We start from the raw sequence: 19871 nt of genomic DNA, 5'->3' as shown, positions 1-19871 counted from the left end.
TATGAACAGTAATAGGGTCCTGCTTGAATATTCATTAGCTTTGAATTGTGAGCTATGAAAAGGTGCTTTCTTTTACCTTAATGAAAGTGGCTCAGCATGGGGTGGATCAGTAATGACATTTTATTTTTGGCATCCAACAAATTTGCTTTTTTATTTATTGACACATCTTGTCCAAACAGCTCCCTCACAAGTTAGTGGCGTAATGAAAGAAAGAGTGCTGCAGAGGAGCGTGGAGCTTTCCTGGCAGGAACCAGAACATCCCAATGGAGTCATTACTGAATATGAAATCAAGTATTATGAGAAAGTAAGTGCTAAGATTATCTGTAATGTGCAACAATGTGTTGTTTGCTTTATGTTGGCTTGCTGCATTGTGGAACAGTGTTAAAGTCATCAGCTATCAACTACCCCGTCTCTCCAAAGTCAGTGATTTTGCTTGTTTTTAATAACTAGCTAAATTCTGCAATTATTATTGCTATCATGCGTCTTGTATATTGTATTTTGGCATACTAAAAGTGAAATATACACTTGAAATCTGCCTTTGTTTCCTTTTTTTTTTTTTTATTGTTAAGTTGTACCATTATATTGCTGTTTTCTCATCTTTTCTACATTTTATTTGAAGCTTGTTTCATTTCCTTCTGCATCAATGTAATTCTAGCCTTGAGATGATGTATCAAGTACAACTCTTGACTGCATTTTTTATTTCCTTATGAGCTGGGCAGCTTCTACTTGATGTCTGAAAATTTTCAAAACACTTCCTACAGTTTTAGGAAAAAAATTTTCCTTATTTGTCCTTTTAAAAACGACTAGCACTGTGAAATTTATTTTTCTCTTGTTCTCTCAACACAATAATGAATTGAAGGCTGCTTTTCAATAGTAGATGAAGTGATCTCTGTTTCTGGTAGAGTGAAATTGCAATCTTACTGATGTCAGTTGGAGTTTTGCCATTCATTTCAGCATGTCTAGGGCTTCATTCATGATACCTTTGAAGTACTGCAGAATAAAAAAATTCTGACAACCGTAAGCTGGATGAAAGCAGAGTGAAGGCAGGTTGTGCAGCTCTGTGTTTGTCATGGGACCCACACTAAGTTTGACTCCTCCAGATTCCCTGGGAAATTTACTGCATAACATAACATACTCCTAATTTTTATAAAATCTTCTGTGAGAAAAAAGAAAGAATTAAAACGAAAAAAAAAGATAAAGGATCTCCTTTGTGATCACTCATGAAGACATTTCTGCAAGCAAGGTAACAGTACCCCTGTATCAAAAAGAGCATGTCAGCTTAATAGGTAACACAGAATTAGGTAAATTCAGACCAGATTGGATCTAATATCAAGTGTCATATTTAATTTTCAGTGCTGAATAACACAAATATACTTATCAAAAGTTCTTTATATGATTTGGGAAAGGAATAAAATTTTTATTTTTTGATGCTAACTTCCAGTTTAAGTTGTTCACTCTAGTGAGTCTTATAACAAAATCTAGCAGATAGGTACAGATAGCTAAACAGTTCCTTGGAGGAAATTTTACTAATTTTAGCAGGTAATTTTTGTTCCTCCAGCATGTGTGTGTACATACACACACAAATAAAGTCCAAGTATTTTTAAAAATTTACATATTTACCAAGGGCAAAATTGTGCTCTACACCAAAAAAAAAAAAAAAAAAAAAAAAAAAAAAGGAAAGAAATTGAGAACCAAAAACCTTGGATTTTTTAGTGTGCAGAGCAGTTTCTAATCTGTTCAAATAAAACAAATAATTTAAATGGGTAGCGTAAAATGACAGAAAAATGACCAAGATACCCAGCTTTTCATATGATAGCTTTTAGAATGTGGTTTTTATTATTTTCCCTATAAACTCATGCAACTTTAAATAACCAGCAGAATCTCCTTGCCAGTTTTCTACATTTATGAAGAGAAAAACTGATGTAAAAGTTCTTTTGTAATGGAAGGAGATCTTCCAGTATTATACTTACTACAGTGAAATTAATAAAAGAGAATAAAAAGCTTATTCTAACAGTCACAGATAAACTGGACTCTATATCTTTAACTGAGGAAATTTTTGCATAAATACTTAAATGCTTGTTTTCCTTCCAAAAAAATGCATTTCAGCTTTAGAATTACTTCATAATTTTCTTGCTCAGAATGAGAGAGGCTGTTTAAGTTTTGTTCCACCAGTTTAAAAGAAAAAAAAATGAAAGGATTTGAACTTTCAGCTCCTTTTAGAGTCAAATTAAATCAAACATTTTTGTCGTTCTGAAATACTCTGATATGTGGTTTTTTCACCTCTCACTTCTGGCTAGGGCTGGAATGGAAACTGCCTGAAATCTCCAAAGTAAGTCTGTCCTCTGAGATTTCTAACACAGGTTATTTTTATTTCTTTGTTATTTACTTATTTTTGAATACAAGGACTGCTGGCAATTCAAATAAGCCTCGTTTATGCATCAAAACCCAAACTGAAATTCCGCTGTGGCTTACAGTCCTGAACCTGACTGTTTATGGTTTCCTTACACTTGTTTCTCGTCTCTCAAGCATTCCTGTTCTTTCTCACATACCAACATACATTCCACCATGGTCCTCACTTACAGATGATTTAAATTCTCTTGGAGAAGATATAGAAAATTGTTGCTAGCCAAGACAGTGAGCTTGCTCAAATAACAGACTGGGCAGGAACCAGGAGAAGCCCTTACTGAATCTGAGAAAAGAAACCGTGTATGTTCTGTATAGCCCTGTATTTCAGCAAAAGCCTTTGTTACTTTACTGTCTGCTAAGGGGAAGGCTCTCCATCACTTTTAGCTGGTGAAGTATTATTGAAATGAGTTACAGATTTATTCCTTCCCTCTGTATCCGTCTCATTAGCACTGCTGCGTACGGCTCATGCTTCTCTGGTCATGTGGTGCATTCAGATGGTTGGTTAATTCATCTCTTCTGCCCTTCAAATCAGGGTTGCATCTGCCACCAAAAATCAACAGGGCTTCACATATCTATGCTGAAAGATAATCTGTGTCAGTAAATGTGATGAATAAGTAGAGCTTTTTGAATACTCTAATGATCTGTGATACAGCTTTTGTACTATTTGAAAGTGAGTTATTACTCATAGGGTTTGTAATCTTACAGCTTCAAATTTGTGGAGTGTCATACTGAGCTTCTTTCCCTGGGTTCTCCTTTATGCCATAGAGTCTAAAACTGAGAAAAGACTAAAAGCCAGAGATAAAAATCTGAAGTGAAAACTGAGTTAAGGACCTCAGAAATTATGCAAAATCCAGCCAATTATACATTGGCGATATTATATTTTTTAGAGGTGTTGGAAGGGTAGAATGTCGAAGTAATGATGTCAGTCAGAGTTTTGCCATCCATTTCATAATGTCTGACTTCATTCATGATAACTTTTAAGTACTCTAGAAATAAAGAAATTCTGACAGCTATAAACTGAATTAATGCAGAATGAAGGCAGGTTGTGCAGCTCTGTTTTTGTCATGTTCTGACCATGAAAGAACAAATTTCCCAGTCCTTGAACTGTTTAGACTCCACAGATTCCCCTGGAAGCTGTGGTTATTTCTCATCAAAATTTCACAAAATTTAATCAGAGCTAGAAAAGCAATCATTTTTTGTTTGGATGTTTTATGAGTAACAACATGAGCATCCCATTTGAATTTTATGTTACACTTAGAGCTCTTCATTGCATTGACAATGTTTTGTAATACTCCACAGAGTATGCTTTATTTTTGTTGTTGGGGGAAAAGAGCATTCAGCAAATTGAAATAAACTACCCACGCTGGCTGTCAGTTGCTGTTGTGCAATCATGATAAAATCTCATCTGTAAATGTCATTTAATCCTTTGTCTTGTTTCCAGGATCAAAGGGAGAGGACCTATTCAACAGTGAAAACCAAGTCCACTTCAGCTTCTATTAATAATCTAAAGCCAGGAACAGTGTATGTTTTCCAGATTCGTGCTTTTACTGCTGCTGGTTATGGAAATTACAGCCCCAGACTGGATGTTGCCACACTGGAAGAAGCCACAGGTAAGGAATTAGGTTTACAGGAAATTAACCCTTTCTGTAGAGGTAGTAAGTAAGCAAGAAAGGACAGAGTCATAAGCAATATAATTACAATTAGAAAGAATTTGGTTCTACAAGGAGGTGGATTTTGTCTTTGTCTTTTGAAGGATGAGCTTCCATAATTTGTTTTACCATAGAAATGACAATTAGTCCTATAATTGGCTGGAGGAGATTTGTTACATATTAGGTTCTTCTCCTTTGCTGTCCTTCTAATACACAAAGACTTTTTTTTTTTCCCCATAAAAGAAGTGAGTAGTGGTGAGCTGAATAACTCAACTAGATTCTTCTGTAACTGGAGAGAAAAGGAAGGAGGAAATTTCAACCCACAGAGACTTCTCCAGGCCATTTTTTTCCATTTGATTTTCTGAAAAAAACCCAAACTTGATCATTTTATGTGTGTGTCTTCAACTGTTAAGTCCATCTTTAGTGTCTTTTGAATTCATTGGCAATTTGATTTAGTAAAGAAATGGGAGGCTCTAAGATACTAAGTTTCTTTCAGGCTCATATAATAAGTTGTAAGCTATGTAACAAAAAACTTCTTCCATCAGTGAGACCTGATAGCCCTGAGCTGGCTCACAGGAACTGCATTCCTGGCAGCTCCACTCCTTTGTTGCAGACCCAAATTTGGTTACCCTGTTTTGGGGCATTTGCTTCACGTTGACCTTGACATCAGGTCAGCCAGATTTGGATCTGGGAATATAGGAATACATGGCCTATTAGTTCAAAGGGTATGGATGCCATAGCCTCTCTGCACCCAATGCAGCAGTCCATCTAAGACTGTGTGCAGACACACATTATTGCATCTTATTAGTTGCAGCCAGGTGTCGCCTTGTGGTTATTCCTAAAACGCAGTAGTTAGGTCTTGATTCCACCTTAGTTCCACACAGAATATAAAAACTATAAATAGTGAATAGTACCACATATCTAATAGACATAATTGAAACAGTAATTATCATAATAGCAGCAGTAAGCTGTTATTACTAATATTATTAACTCTGTGTCTAATAGCATACTTCCCATCTGTAGAAAGAATCAGAAGCAGAATTCCCATTTTGCAGAATGGGAACCTGAGGTACAGCCAGAAGCAATTTCTTATTTTGAATGGTTTTCTGGAAAACAAATTAGAAGTCTGTCATAATCTGTCATAAGTTTCTGCTAATTAGATAATTTATTGTCCATAGTGGTTTAAAATTAGTACATCAAAATGTTTCCCCAACATTTCCTTAATTATCTGAGTATTTTTTGCATACTGAATGTAACTGGTAGCTGCTAAGATTAGCAAAGATGATTTCAAAGATAAATGGTTTTGACTGGAGTTTGGTCAACATATGGGAGATTAGGAAAGCCTTTAATAAATGCATCACTGACCACTCTCCTGTACTCCTTTTCTGACTCAGATGATGAAAAAATACATATAAACCACAAAGATGTTTGGCCAAGATGCACAGCAGCTTTTTTTTGTTACAGGACAGCTATATGCTTTGAGATGCCATGAAAAATGTCCTGCGTTTTCATTAAAGAAATTTTTTAAAGTAGCATGTTTTCCATTATCTTGAGACACCATTATAAAATATAATTCCCAGAAAGGATAAGCATCCACAGTTTCCCATATATGATTTTCAGAAATAATGAAAATGCTGGTAAAAAGATAGCAAATTCCATTAAACTCTTCTAAAATTGTTTTACATTAAAGTTTTTGTTTCATATATTTTATTTGTAGTTTTATCAGAACTTACAGAGTAATCAAATTAGTCATTTGTTAACATTTTAAAGGAAGACCTTTATTGGATTGTTTTTTGGAAATATGCCTCAAGGGAAGTACCATGCAGGTGAACACTAAACCATGTTATGCTACAGTTTAGAGGCTTTGGCTTCTCGTTATTCCAGTGGATTTCTGAAGGCAGCTTTTAAAAATGTCAAAGTATTTTAAGAAAAAAATGCACATACATATATTTATGTAAGAATATATGTAACGACCATCACATTTGGTTAGTCATGTTGCCTAACTGGATTTCTGCTGGCACTTCCACTGGTTGACACTGTTTGGTTGGCACTGTTAGTTAAGTAGATTTTTGTACCATGCCCCATTTTCTGAATTGTGATAGAAACTGTATAGCCACTTTTCAATATTTTAGGAACCATATCCATTATATTAATATTATCTGATATGTAAAATGTACATATATTATACCTGTATTGGATCATACCATACATGTTGAGTATTGCATAGATATTTATGGAAAAATATTAAAAATTATGAAGTAAACATGCTTTATAAAAGCAGACTATTTCTATTCTACATTGTGTTTGCCACAGATCAATCAATGGCTCTGGTCATTGTATTTTTTTGTTGGCTGGCTATTAGAAACAGAAGTTCCTCTGGAAAAACACACAAATCTATAAAAGATCACTTAAGTGTCAATTCTATCTCTTGGTTCACTGAAGTATTTAAAAGTCAAGTTAAGTGATTTGTAGCCTGTGGACCTAAAGATGATCCTCTGCTTTTTGTAACTGAAGTAGATTTTTTCATTTATAGAATCGCAGAATCAATTAGGTTGGAAAAGACCTCTGAGATCATTGAGTCCAATCTTTGACTTTGTTACAGCTCTCACTCTTAAAGTAGAAGCACTTGACAAAACCTGGCATGAAGTCTTTGCTTTTTCCTTTTTCTACGAATCAGTTTAAATCAAACAAGATTGAAGCAATATGCATGTGTAAAATTGAACTCTAAAGTCTGAAATAACAATATTACAAATTTTTATACAAGGCATAAAGCACAATACTTAAGAAAGTAGTGATTGGCATACATGGATCTAGTTATCATTGAAGATTTCATGGTGAGCTTCACCAAGAATTCTTTTCCAAAGATCGTGCATTTCAGATTGCTTGAGTGAGAAAAGGTTGTTGGAGCAGCAGCACAGCATTTTCAACTGATATCCTTTTTTAAATCTATTCCTCATCCCTACAACCATGTACTTAAAAGCTGGTTTAAATTTAACTCCTTTAAATTAGGCATTGTGCATTGGACATGCACATCTTATAGCTCAGATCAGGTGTCAGCTGTAGCTGAATGCTCAAGTACCAGCTCCCTGTGTCACCCTCTGAGGCTGAGCACTGTTTGAGCAGAGGTGAGGTGTCCTGGTGCTGATTCCCTGTCATCCCTATTGTGGCATTGCCAGTGACAGGTAGCCATGCATGCACCCTCTGAAAAGACCTTCTCCACCCCAAAATCATTCTTCTAAGAACACTCTAGCATCTTTATTTCTGCCAAGCCACAGGGACCATTCCAGAAGCTGTTTTCTGATTCACCCTTACACCAGCAGACTGAGTTAATCACACAGAAGAGAGAAGCAGCAGAGTACCTGAATGGAGGCAGATGTCTTAGACTGCTGTCACCGAATTTATATCAGACTGTGCCCACAGTCAGGCCCCCCCCACACCTTTTTTTTAAAGATATAAAAATAAATCATACATTGCATCCCACCTGTCTTAACAGTTGGCCAGTGTACCATGTCCCCAACATTTTCCAGAGCCCAAAAAACATCATCTGCTTGATTCTAGAATGTGCCAGTAGCCAAAATATGTGAGGCAGTTATGTAGAGCAACCCACTCACATATGTCAGCCTCCATGCACTCATCTTGGCTATTGGACTAGGTGACAGGCTGGGCTGGGGATTTTTCCAAACTTTCTTGGATAGATGAAGCTTCACACCCTGGCCATTATGACAGGATGCTGCTTCTTCATCACTTCCAAGTGAGGTTTGCACTGAAGTTCAAAGAGAGAAGGGAACAGTTTAAGGAAATGCTGTATTTTGCAGAAGTTTGACATTCCTTAGGATTGTCTGTTTTGATGGCCTAGATATGTTGCAGGAACTGAGTTGAATGACTTATGCCCTTACGCTTCTGCACAAGACAGTCACCACTTATTTCTTAAAAGTTGCACGAGTGGGATATAGGGAAGTCTACAGTAGCATCCTACTGACCTGTGTATCTCAGAAAGTTATAGTTATGCAAAGATAAGCATTCATTCTTTTTAGTTAAAGAGTAGTAGTAATAGTGTGATCTTCCTTGCTTGCATTAGAGAGAAGATGGAAAAGTTAGAAAGTTTCTTCAGGAAATAAAATTAGAGGGGTGTGTATATGCATGTGTGTGTGATTTGCCTCCAGTGCAGACTATTCTAAATCTGTGTAGTATAACAAGGAGTTTGTTATTTTGGGGGGAAACAGTTGGTACAGGTCAATATCAGTGAAAAAATAAATGATGTTGATTGGCTCACTTTTCCCAAGAAAAGACTAGTTTATTTGTTTCTATGGGAACCTCTGAAGTCTGTAACAGGAACCCAATTTTGTGGAATTCATAAATCCTGGTGTAGACATTCCTGTTCAGTTACCACTACCAGCAATTAAACCATATTATCATATCATTAATTTAGTTAATTCAGCTATCAGTTTGGTTTCCTTTGCTTTCCTTCTTGTTCATCTGTTGGCTGCATTTCAATCGTGGGACAGTTTATGTGGCCCCAGGCCTGCTGGAGACAGATGGGGTTCCCCTGTCTAAAAAGGGAAAAGGATTCTAACCCCTAAGTGTTGCAGGGCTGATTGACAGCATTTTAACTAGGTTTGAAGGGAGAAGGGGATAAGACCAGGCTCACTAGATGTGAGGCTAGGGGTGGCGTGCCAGTGCTGGGGGTGAAATCAGTCCAGCTGAAGTGCATCTACACCAGTTCACACAGTATGGGTAACAAACAGGAGGACATGGAAGGAAGTCTTACAGGTGCAGAAACAGGCTGTCCTGTGTGCTGAAAGGTGAGCCAGTGGGGAAGAAAATTGGCATGGCTGAATAGGGAGCTTTCACTGGAAGTCAGGGAAAAAAGAGTTTATGACCTTTGGAAGAAAGGGGATGGCAACTCAGGAAGCATATAAGGATGTTATTAGGTCATGTAGAGAGAAGTCAGGAAGGTGAAAGCTCAGCTAGAACTCAATCTGGCCACTGTTGTGAAAGACAGTAAGTGTCTGTATAAATAAATTAAAAACAAAAAGAGGGTCAAGGAAAATCTCCATCCTTTTTTTGGATGTGGAGGACAACATTGTAACCACGGATAATGAAAAGGCTGAGGTCCCAGATGACTGGAGATTGGCCAATATGACACCCATCTACGAGAAGGGTTGGAAGGAGGATCTGGAGAACTACAGGCCAAGGTCAGCCTGACCTCGGTGCCAGGGAAGGTCATGGATCAGATCATTTTGAGTGTTATCCCACAGCACATACAGGACAGCAAATGGATCAGGCACAGCCAGCATGGGCTTAGGAAAGGCAGGTCCTCCTTGATCAACCTGATCTCCTTTTATTACCAAGTTACCTGCTATGGGGATGTTGTCCACCTGGACTTCAGTAAAGCCTTCAATACTTACTCCCACAGCATTCTCCTGGAGAGACTAGCAGTCCGTGGCTTAGACAGGTACGCTGTTTGGTGGCTTAAAAAATGGCTGGATATCCAGGCCCAGAGAATGGTAGTGAATAGTGCTACATCCAGCTGGTGGATGGTCACCAGTGGGGTTCCCCAAAACTCGATATTGGGGCTAGTCCTTTTTAATATCCTAATTGATGATTTGGACACCCTCCAGTGAAGCTCGCAGATGACACTAAGTTGGACAGGAATGTTGATCTGCTGGAGGGTTGGAAAGCTCTCTAGAAGGATCTGCACAGTCTGAATTGATGGGCCAAAGACAACTGTATGAGGTTTAGTATGGCAAATTGTTGAGTCCTGCACTTGGGTCACAACAATCTCATGCAGCACTACAGGCCAGGGGAAGAGTGGCTGGAAGGTGGGCCAGTGAAAAAGGACCTGGGGGTGCTGATCAACAGCTAACTGAACATGAGCCAGTGTGTGTCCAGGTGGCCAAAAAGGCCAATGGCATCCTGGCTTGTTTCAGGAATACTGTGACAAGTGGGATTAGTACAGTGCTCGGTCCTCTATATTTGGCACTGGTGAGGCCACACCTTGAGTCCTGTATCCACTTCTGGGCGCCTCACTTTAAAAAGGACATTGAGTTGGTGGAGCATGTCCAGAGAAGGGCAACAGAGCTGGGGAAGGGTCTGCAGCACAAACCTGAGGAGGAGTAGCTAAGGGGGCTGGGGTTGTTTAGCCTGGAGAAAAGGAGGCTCAGAGGTGACCTTATCACTCTCTAAAAGTACATGAATGGAGCTTGTTGTAATGTGGGGGTCGGTCTCTTCTTCCAGGCAACTAGTGACAGGACAAGAAGACAGAGCCTCAAGATTCTTCAGGGAATATCAGGAAGAATTTTGTCACTGAACTGATGGTTAGGCATTGGAATGGGCCGCCCAGGGAGGTGTTCCAAGTGCCACTGTAAGTGGCATTTAGTGCTATGGTTTAGTTAATATGGTAGTGTTTGGTCAAAGGTTGGACATGATCTTGGAGGTCTTTTCCAACCTAAATGATTCTATAATCTTGTGATTCTGTGATTCCAGGTGACTCTCAGTTCCACGGTCCCTGATGTCTCATCCTCTAGTCATCTGGTTTAGATCCTCAGTGTTATAAACCAGTACAGCTCCACAGAGTTCAGTAGAGCTGTGCTTATTTAATGTGTCTGAGTACCTGGCCACCCTTATTAGATATCAGGCAAGCAATGTATTTAACAAGCCTCAAGGTTTCTCAGGCTAAGTATTTACATCCTCAGTTTACATTAATGTGACATGTATATAATTTGCATATATTAATAGAATTGGCATATCTGAATAAAAAAAGAGCAATAATGTGTGGATATTTTAGCATGAAAATTCTCTGAAGCATGGAGAATTCCATTTTGTATTAATGTGGAAGCACCTTTTTGTTGCTAACAGAAACAAACGTAAGTAATAATAGCCATTTACAATGATTAATAGCAGTAAGAGATTGAAATATGCTACCTAGGAAATCTGTGTTAATAGTGTTTCAGCTCAAACATTTTTCTTAAAGACACTATTTCCTTGGAAACCATCAAAGTCACATCAATGAGTTTTAGAGGGGAGGCTAGGAGCAGAGTTAGGGATTACTATCCTACCATTCCTCCTTACAGGGATATCCAGGACTTCCCTTTTAGGAGGGAGTCAAAACAGAAGGCAGCAAAGCAGTAGTAGGTAATGGAAGTGACTGATGCTAGTGGTGCTGGCTTTCAGCTAATGGCTGTACCACTTTGGCCAAGGAAATTCCAGCTTGGCTTCTTTTTATTCCATGTAGACAGTCATTAACTCACACAGCATTTAGCTGAATTTCGATTAGAGGCCCTTCTTAGACTAACTTTATCAATGTAATTGTTTCAGACAAAGGCAGTCTACAACATCTACATTCATGATGATTGACTTAAATTTTTGAAGTCCCTTTGTAGGGATTAATTTTAACTAATGTCAGCTCTGTGCTCTGTTTTGTAGCCACAGGCTGTTCCAGTGAACAGAATCCTGTTATTATCATAGCTGTGGTTGCTGTGGCAGGAACTATCATCCTGGTCTTCATGGTGTTTGGATTCATCATTGGACGAAGGTATTGCATCTTTGATGGACATAAGCACACCTGACACCACTCTTATGAACTCTTGAGACACAGTCGAACCTGGATAGTAATTTGCAAAACTGAAACAGAAATAATTATTAGTAAGAACAATTTTCATTTAAATCCCATTATCAATTATATGGTTTTTCCTCTTACTTTGGCAAGATACTTATATCAAGATGTTCTTTTTGTCCTATGTAAATGTGCTGTAAAAGGAACCCCTAGCAAGTTTCTGTACCTGTATTCCTCAAAAGTCTCCCCTATTCTGTTCAGTTCTTTCTCACATGGAGAAGTCTGACACTTTATCTGATCAGCCTTTAAATGACTTACATTCAAGAAAAGAGACACAGCAGTAAGTTTAAGAATAACCTCATGTAAAACAGTGTTCTACTTTCAAGTTCTTTAATCCTCTGTTTTATCTATAGAAGCCTTTCACCAGAACTAGAATTTTTTTCTAGGACCTCATGTCCCATCTGGTATTTGATACAAAAGCCTTTTGATTGTAAGCTGTTCGTGATTTATTTAAAACTCTGCTGTCAATAGAATTACAGGTGAAAGTTTCAAAGGGCCTACAGCAGTTAGGTGCTCAGTGCCTGAAAATTCCAGCCTGCAGAACTGATTTTGTCAGGACTTTAGATGTGAGAAGTAAATCATTATTTACCAGTAGAACTGATGTTTTACTTTCTTTTCATAGGCATCTGTGGCTATAGCAAAGCGGATCAAAGAAGGGGATGAAGAGACTTTACTTTCATTGTAAGTGTTTTGCTTTTTCTCCCCCCCCCCCCCTTTCAAAAACTTCCCAATTTGCAATAGTGTAGACAATACTAAACCAAGGACTCCATGAACGATATGCCATAGGAAATTCAAAATGCTATGTAAATAGCAAGTGGGAAGTTAAACACTGTAAAATGTAACCTACACAAAAAGAATGCAGATTACAGTCAATATTGCTCACACAGATGGTTTTATTTCTATACATGTCTATGATATACTGTTGTTTTCATTCTGCATTTTTTGTTTTCTTTTGGTTGCTTTGAATACATGTTTCACATTGTCCTAATGATCCCTCTGAGGTGCAGTACTCAAGAGACCTTTGCCTAAGTGACTATTTGATCCTTACCTCAGGCAAATTTCAGATTAAGAAAGTGTGAGTCACTGCATCACCCTAAAATGAAGCTGTTCTGCTCAAAAGCTGTTTTCTGCTACTGTGAATACAGTACCATCAATATTTATAAAACATAATGGCCTTAAAAATAGAATATTTAATATGAAGAGAAAGGTCAACCACTTCATTACTGTTCTGTGATCTAGAATTACTTGCCTAGCTAAGAATAGTACCTAAAGCCTCTCTTGTTAAAATCACATCTACCATCTCAACTTATACTAGAACCCTGAGAAAACTCAATAAAACACATCTTTCTTGGGTTGATGACAATTGAAAATGTAAGGAGAGAGGAATGTTTTAATTTCTTTTCAAATTAGTCATTAACTCAGGAAGTGTGGTAAACTAAGTTGCAAAATTATTTTGAGCAACCATAATTGAAAAAAATCACAGAATTAAACTGAACATAAATTCTGACACAGAACAATGCCTGGGTTTCTAGTCTTCTCCCATACCTGGTCACTCTCATATTAGTACAACTTCCATTTAGTCATGCTGTGCGGTAATTAGTCTTTGTTGTCTACCAGTAACTGAAGTTGTAGCTTTAATCCATCAGATTATTATTTTTTTTTTTTATGAAAGCAATAGGATTTATTTTATATATGTTAAAATCATGAGCTGTTATCTGAAAGTAATGTCACATGGAAAATTAAGTAGCCACTAGTCATAAATTGTTAGCATGTTCTCAATGCATTTCTCTTTAAAGGAATAGTTCTAGCCAAAGCTCCACTCAAAATCAGATCAAGGTTCGGTTTTACCTTTCTTCCCTGAAAAAATCAGCTGGAAATTGACCACATTTCTTAAGTTTGGGGGTGTGGCTACCTAAATTCTTTAAATGCAGTGAGTGTCAAACTAAGTAGTGACATCATTGCAGCTTTAGTCAATCAACTCATAAACTGTGCAAGAAAGGTAGAAAAGAATAATAAGATAAGAATTATTTATCATGCACTTCGCACTGCAGCGTATTTTAAAGAATTTGTCAAAAATCTCATTTTACTTAAATGCTACTCTTCTGGGAGTGATGGATTTGATATTTGCCTCTCATAATGCATTATAAGCTTTTCACATCTCCAGAAGAGCTACTCCTTTTGCTTTTAAAATTCCCGTTATGTCCTTGAAGGAAAAGATCAACTATGTATTCTCGTATGTCAGTGTATAAAGAAAAGGGATATGCTAACTAAATAATTTCTTATTTCTGTTTTTGGTAACATTCTTTTTTTAATTTCAGTAAAAGTGTAAATTCATTAATATGAAAGCTGCTACTTAATAATTAATAGTTGATCCAGAACTGGTGAGATTTTATAAGTGTTCTTTTCCCTCATTTTACTTTCAAGAAATCTGGGTATTTAGCAAATTAGTCTGAACGTTGAGCATACACAGTCTTTCTTATTAAATCATGGCACCAAATATAAGTCACTTCTTGCCAAACTAGTTTTTCATCGTCTGTTGATTGTAGATGTAGTATTTAATTTCATTTGATAGCCATTTACAGAATGAGATGGAACCCAGTGCTGTGGTCACCAGCTTGGTCACAGAGCTGTGAACACCAGTTCAGTGGCCTTTTGCTCCACAACATCTAGACAACATTCTTCTGCGCTGAGGTACCAGACTGGATTTTCAAAAATGTGACTTACAACAAGCACTTACTTAGAACAAAAACTTACAAGCAAACATTTTTTAAAACAGATTTTAAAGCAGTGCATTTAATGGACTATCATATATTTCATTTCAGTTCCCTTCATCTCTCTGTGACCTCAAGTGCTACACTTGAAGATACAAGTACAATGGAGGAGTTTAGTCAAGCAATTCAGATTTATATTTGATTTCCTCCTCCCTTTTTCATCTAACAATGTCTGCAAATGCAGGCCAGCATTATTTCGTGTTGTTATGCCAGGATAGCCTTGGCCTGTCAAAATGTTTTATGACAGCTTGAACAAAGAACCATCAGAGGCCCACTTGAGATTCACAAGGTTACTTCCAAACCAGGCCCTTTATCACAAACACAAGAGGATGTCTCCTTCTCCATCTCCTTGCCTTAAAGCACTACTACTGGAGGTCAACCTACTGCTTAATTCTCATTTTGCCCAGTCTCTTTTGGTTTTAAGACATAAATATTTATAATTTTAAAAAATTACAGCATACAAATTTCCAATACAACTAAAGAAACATCCATTTAAATACATGATGTGACAGATAACAACATTTGAGTAACATTTCGAATAATTTCTGTGGCTATAAATTCATTATATTCCTGAAACAATTTCTCTAGGGTTTTTTTTTTTTCTTATGTTTTGTGGATTTAGGTCATTAATACCATCTAAAACATAGATACACATGATTGCTAAGCTCTTTTTCAATATATTTTCAAATTTAATATATTTTTTGTTAAATTAAAATAAGACAAAGCAACTGTAAATTATTTATGTTTTATATTGACTTTTGATCCTGTTCTTGTATATCAATATATCAATTAACAGAGCAACATTTTTGCATTTTCATATTGAGTTTTAATTCACTGATTTAATTAAAGCTCAAGAGTATAATCCTTGTGAGCAAATTTATTTCATAAAAATTGCTTGATTAATTGATTTCCAGGGTTGCTCTACTATCACCGGGAGTTTGTACTATGACCAGAAGAGCAAAAATTAATTTACCTGAATCATCAGCAAACTAAGGGAAAAAACTGCATGCTGGCCAGAGCACTATGCTGCCTGAGTTGCACTAAGCATGGAGAAAGAATGAGCAAAAAACAAGTTGCTGCATATTATTCACTTAGGGGCTTGAGAGAGGACATAATCGTGCCACAGAGGCCACTTTCCCTTCCTGTGCCTTTACAAGCTGGCTACAAGTGTTTTTCATGTTCATACTACGGTGCAAGAAACCTACCTGAGGATGTAATTTCTAAGTGCTGTTGCCACTGTCTACAAACAATATTATAGTCACTAGTTTGAGGAAATTCAAGAGGGTGGAGGAGCCTTTCAAATCCCACTAGAGGAGGGAAGTAACATGAAGAAATGCTGTTTACACATCCTGGGTGAGGAGGATAAGCTGTCCTTACGCAGAAAAGAAGCTTTCACCTCCTCTGCTGGTGTTACACCCTTTCCCTTGTTTTTACTCCCACTCAACCCTTGCATTTTATTCCATTAAGCACTATTTAATATTTATTACTTCTTTCAGTTCAAGAGGAGATGCAGATGCTAGTATTAGTCATTTTTCAGAGATGGAATTGTGTATACTTGTGTCAGCATGCTTACAGGTGATGCCTAAAACTAAGGTTGCCTCTCAGAGCGTCTCTGACTCAGGCAGCATGGAAACAGGTTCACTCTTCCAAGGAGCACTCTGCATAATGAAATTCCTGGGCTGACTGCACAATAAGTGCTTTTGCTTCATCACAGTCATGCTTTCTTACATCATTACAGTTAAATTTCCAGGCACCAAAACCTACATTGACCCTGAAACCTACGAGGACCCAAATAGAGCTGTCCATCAATTCGCCAAGGAGCTAGATGCCTCTTGTATTAAAATTGAGCGTGTGATTGGCGCAGGTAAGGCTGCCGTGGCTTCCTGATTCAACTGTTCCATTTAGCCGGGATCGAAACTCATACATCATAATGACAGGCAAATAATTATACCTCAGGTATAGAAGAACTTTCTGCATTTGCCAGAGTGGTTAAGAGCAATGAAGCTGCACTCGCTTCTAAAATGTAAAAACAAATAGGGGAAAAGCCCAACAAAAACTAAAAAAAGCCAAATAAATGAGTAAATTAAAAGTCTTGCTTGACATTGAAAGCTTACGGGTTTTTAATCATGTATCTGCTGTTAAAATTGGAATTGGGGGAGTGGGCCAGTCTTGCTGCCTGTTATTTACTGTCACCGTAAAGGCAGTAGGCATTTGTGCAAATTCTGCTCACTTGCCTTTTGCAAGGGGGCTTTTTGACCTCTGCAGCTTTGTTCGTGTGAGTAAGGAAAACTGGCTGCAGTACCAAATCTTAAATAGAGAGTAGGAAGGTCTTGTTTCTGTGTAACAAAATCTGCCCTAAGGCTGTTTTTCCTTCTACAATTTTTCTTTTTGATATTTTATGAATACAAAAAGTTATTGTTTAACTTCTTATGACTGATTGTAATTGCACCAGCACTACATTGCTTTTTTTTCTCTTGAACTGTCTACCACCTACTTAAGCCATGGTGTTCATGCTCTAAAAAGGCAGTTTCATTTGTTTGCATTAATAAGATATGTGACATTTTTATTGCACTATTCCATGTAGTGAAATTAAGTTTCCATGAGTAAGAAAAATATCAAATACTTCAGATTCCTGGAGGAAATGTTCTTTTGCTTTCCTGTTGTTTTATATAAGTATTAGTAGAATACTTCTAAAATCACCCTGTAGTTTGGTACAGTAAATTACATGTTGTGGTATTATTTAAAAACAGAAGAAGAAATATCTCTAGAATAAGTTATTTTACCTGTAAAACAATCTTTACACTTAGAATTCACAATGCCTTTTTAAAGTAACCTCAGTCATGTTGAGTCATGTCTTAATCAAGGAATAGTAGCATTGAAATTAACCACACTGCTGAGCAAATTATTCCTTCGATGAGTAAGAGCATAAGAATCCAGCCCTTCCTAACTAGTAATTTTTGTGATGCTGGAATGGCAGCATCTCTTCTAATAAATACGCAATATGCAAGATTAGCATAGAAAAATTGCTGAGCTTTATCTTTTGCTTTGAGTTAAAAAGCTACCAGCATAGCAACAGTTTCAGAGCACAAAGATATATTCAGTTGGATTTTGCTAATGCCTTCTGAGAAAAATGCTGAAAACACTTGAGCTGCAGAGTATACAGTTTAAAATGCATTTTCACTGACAAAATCCAGAATGTTAATTTTCTTGACTGCAGATGAATTTATTCTTGATTTTAATGAGTAGAACTGTTAGCAAAAATAACTAACGTTTGTCAGTGGTCATTTTGAAGAAAGTTAATTAGGAGTGCAGTGGTGAAAGCATATTGTGTATGCTATTTAACCTGTTGATGTAAATAACAAACAGGAGTGAGATGAAATGCAGTCCAGGAACAACAGAAGCAAACAGACCCAAAACAGCAGCTGAAACTCATACATCAAAGAAGAATATGGAATTTCTGCTAGTGACAGCACCAGAAAAGCTACTTAGCAATCTCAATATGCATCACTAATGCTGGCCACATCAACTGTTGAGTAGTGCCACGTCTCTCAGACACAAACAGGGTGCAAGTATGCTTGTGCTCAATTTGCATGAGGGATATGTGCTTTCCTTGCCAACATTTTCATTACCATCCCGCTGCGGCCACCTGTCAGATACAGAATATTGTGTCCACTATGTTTAGTTGTTCATACCACACATCCTTTGTTTTAGCCTCTGCTTTGTTGACATGCTGAGCTAGTGGCTGTGCAGCTGTGCAGTATTCCCTCTCTTGTTGTCATATTTGCCAGTTTATTTTTGGGCATCATTTCAGTGGAATATACTATTTTCTTGGGAATAAAAGTAGTTTATTGGCTAGCATCCTGTCCTGAAGTGCATAACATACAAGTTCAAGTTTCTGGTTTGCCCGAGTGTGTGTGATCTGCCTTTGGAAATCGATCAAAATTAGATCACACAGAGCTGGAAAGGAGTTAAGCCTTAGTGTCTCCTGTGCCAAGTATCCTAATTACCTGGCTCTGCAATATCACAGACACACAGACGCACTCCTATACTCATGTCTTGTTTTCGGCATGAAATGAAACAATTTTGGAAAGTACTGCTAGAGAAAATTGTTATCCTTTAGTAAGTGCTTGTGGCTAGGAGCTGTGAGTGAGGTGAGTGATGAATTCATTAATAGTCATCCGTGTTGCTAATGAAGTGCAGGAGGGAGGTTGAGGCATCAAGCTAGGGGCTTGTTGTTGTGTATGTAACAGCTATACCTCGTGGCATACTTAGCTCAGTGCCCAAGGATGGTTGAGGATACTGTGCAGGCAAGAACACTTGTGTGGTCAGTTAGTTTAGGTGCAGCATGGTATTAACAGAGGTATATGGAGTTGGTTTGAGCTAACCTTGGTTCAGCTAGCATAGAATGTGAGGGACAGGAGTTTGATTCTGTATGCAGTCACCTCCTGTAAGATTTGTAAAAAGAGCCGTACTGAGTGGAGGTTTACTCAGACAAGTCAGTTGGAAATGGTCAAAGGCATGGTCAAAGTTCTACCCTTCTGGATAAACTGTGAAGCCAAGACCCAGATACTGTTTTTTTCTTTCCCAAAGCCCTGCTTGGGGCTGATAGGAGAACAGTAGTGTTCAAATACTGACAGTGTCATAAACAAGACTTCTTGCAGCCCATCCATTAGAACATTCCAACATCTATCTCTTCAGGCATTCAGCCCAATTTCCAAGCATTACTATCTTCACTGACAGCCAGACACCTTGCCAGCATGCATGTCCACTTAGGTCCTGATCCCACAAGGTTTCTCCCAAAAGGATTCCCTAATCAAACCCTCTGCGCAGGTCTTGCCTAGTTCATTTTTTTCAGCATTCATCCTGAAACATGTCTTAGACGTAGGTGTGTCTGCATACTTGTGTATACGTAACAGCTTAATGTTAAGGCACTCCGCAGGCATGCAGGAAATAAATTTCTGACTTGGTTTGATTTGGAGGAGGGACACGGAACCGTATCTCTCAAACTCCAGATGAATTTGCAAAGTACCAGATTATTAAATATTTTTGCAGTTAATCTTTCTTTTTAAAGAGATGTTCCCTTTTATTCAGTGTAAGATATGTTACTACCCTTTTCTTCTATATATACAAGGAGATTTTTCTTCCTGTCTGAAGAACTGGAGATCTCACTTTTGCACTTTGCTGACACAGCTGTGAGGCAAGGGACAGTTCTTAAATCTTTCATAATCTCGTTAATAGTGAGGTAGATATATTGCCATTCAGCTCCACATCTCACATGCTTCCATCCTCTTTCCTGTCTGATAGATTTGAATTACTTGTCTTCCAAATTTGGTTGTTGGGGCTTTCTCTTTGTATTCTCTCTGGCTGTTTGGTCTTTTTTATCACAGGCTTCTTCAAGTTCTAATTGTCTGTTAGTTTAGAACCTTTTAC

General features: G+C 37.6%; 1 protein-coding gene across 1 annotated transcript in view; it reads left to right on the top strand.

Annotated features, from left to right (window-relative positions):
- EPHA7 (EPH receptor A7) overlaps nucleotides 1–19871 on the top strand; it is a 162880-nt gene that overhangs the window by 119345 nt on the left and 23664 nt on the right. Inside the window, 6 exon segments of the mRNA XM_032105092.1 lie at nucleotides 180–304; nucleotides 3848–4016; nucleotides 11481–11594; nucleotides 12293–12321; nucleotides 12324–12351; nucleotides 16180–16305. Of these exon segments, the coding sequence (XP_031960983.1) occupies nucleotides 180–304; nucleotides 3848–4016; nucleotides 11481–11594; nucleotides 12293–12321; nucleotides 12324–12351; nucleotides 16180–16305 (591 nt within the window).

This window comes from Corvus moneduloides, chromosome 3 (assembly GCF_009650955.1).
Source record: "Corvus moneduloides isolate bCorMon1 chromosome 3, bCorMon1.pri, whole genome shotgun sequence".
In the NCBI taxonomy this organism is placed as follows: domain Eukaryota; kingdom Metazoa; phylum Chordata; class Aves; order Passeriformes; family Corvidae; genus Corvus; species Corvus moneduloides.
Note: the sequence above shows the minus strand (reverse complement) of the source record. Positions and strands in the feature narration are given on the sequence as shown.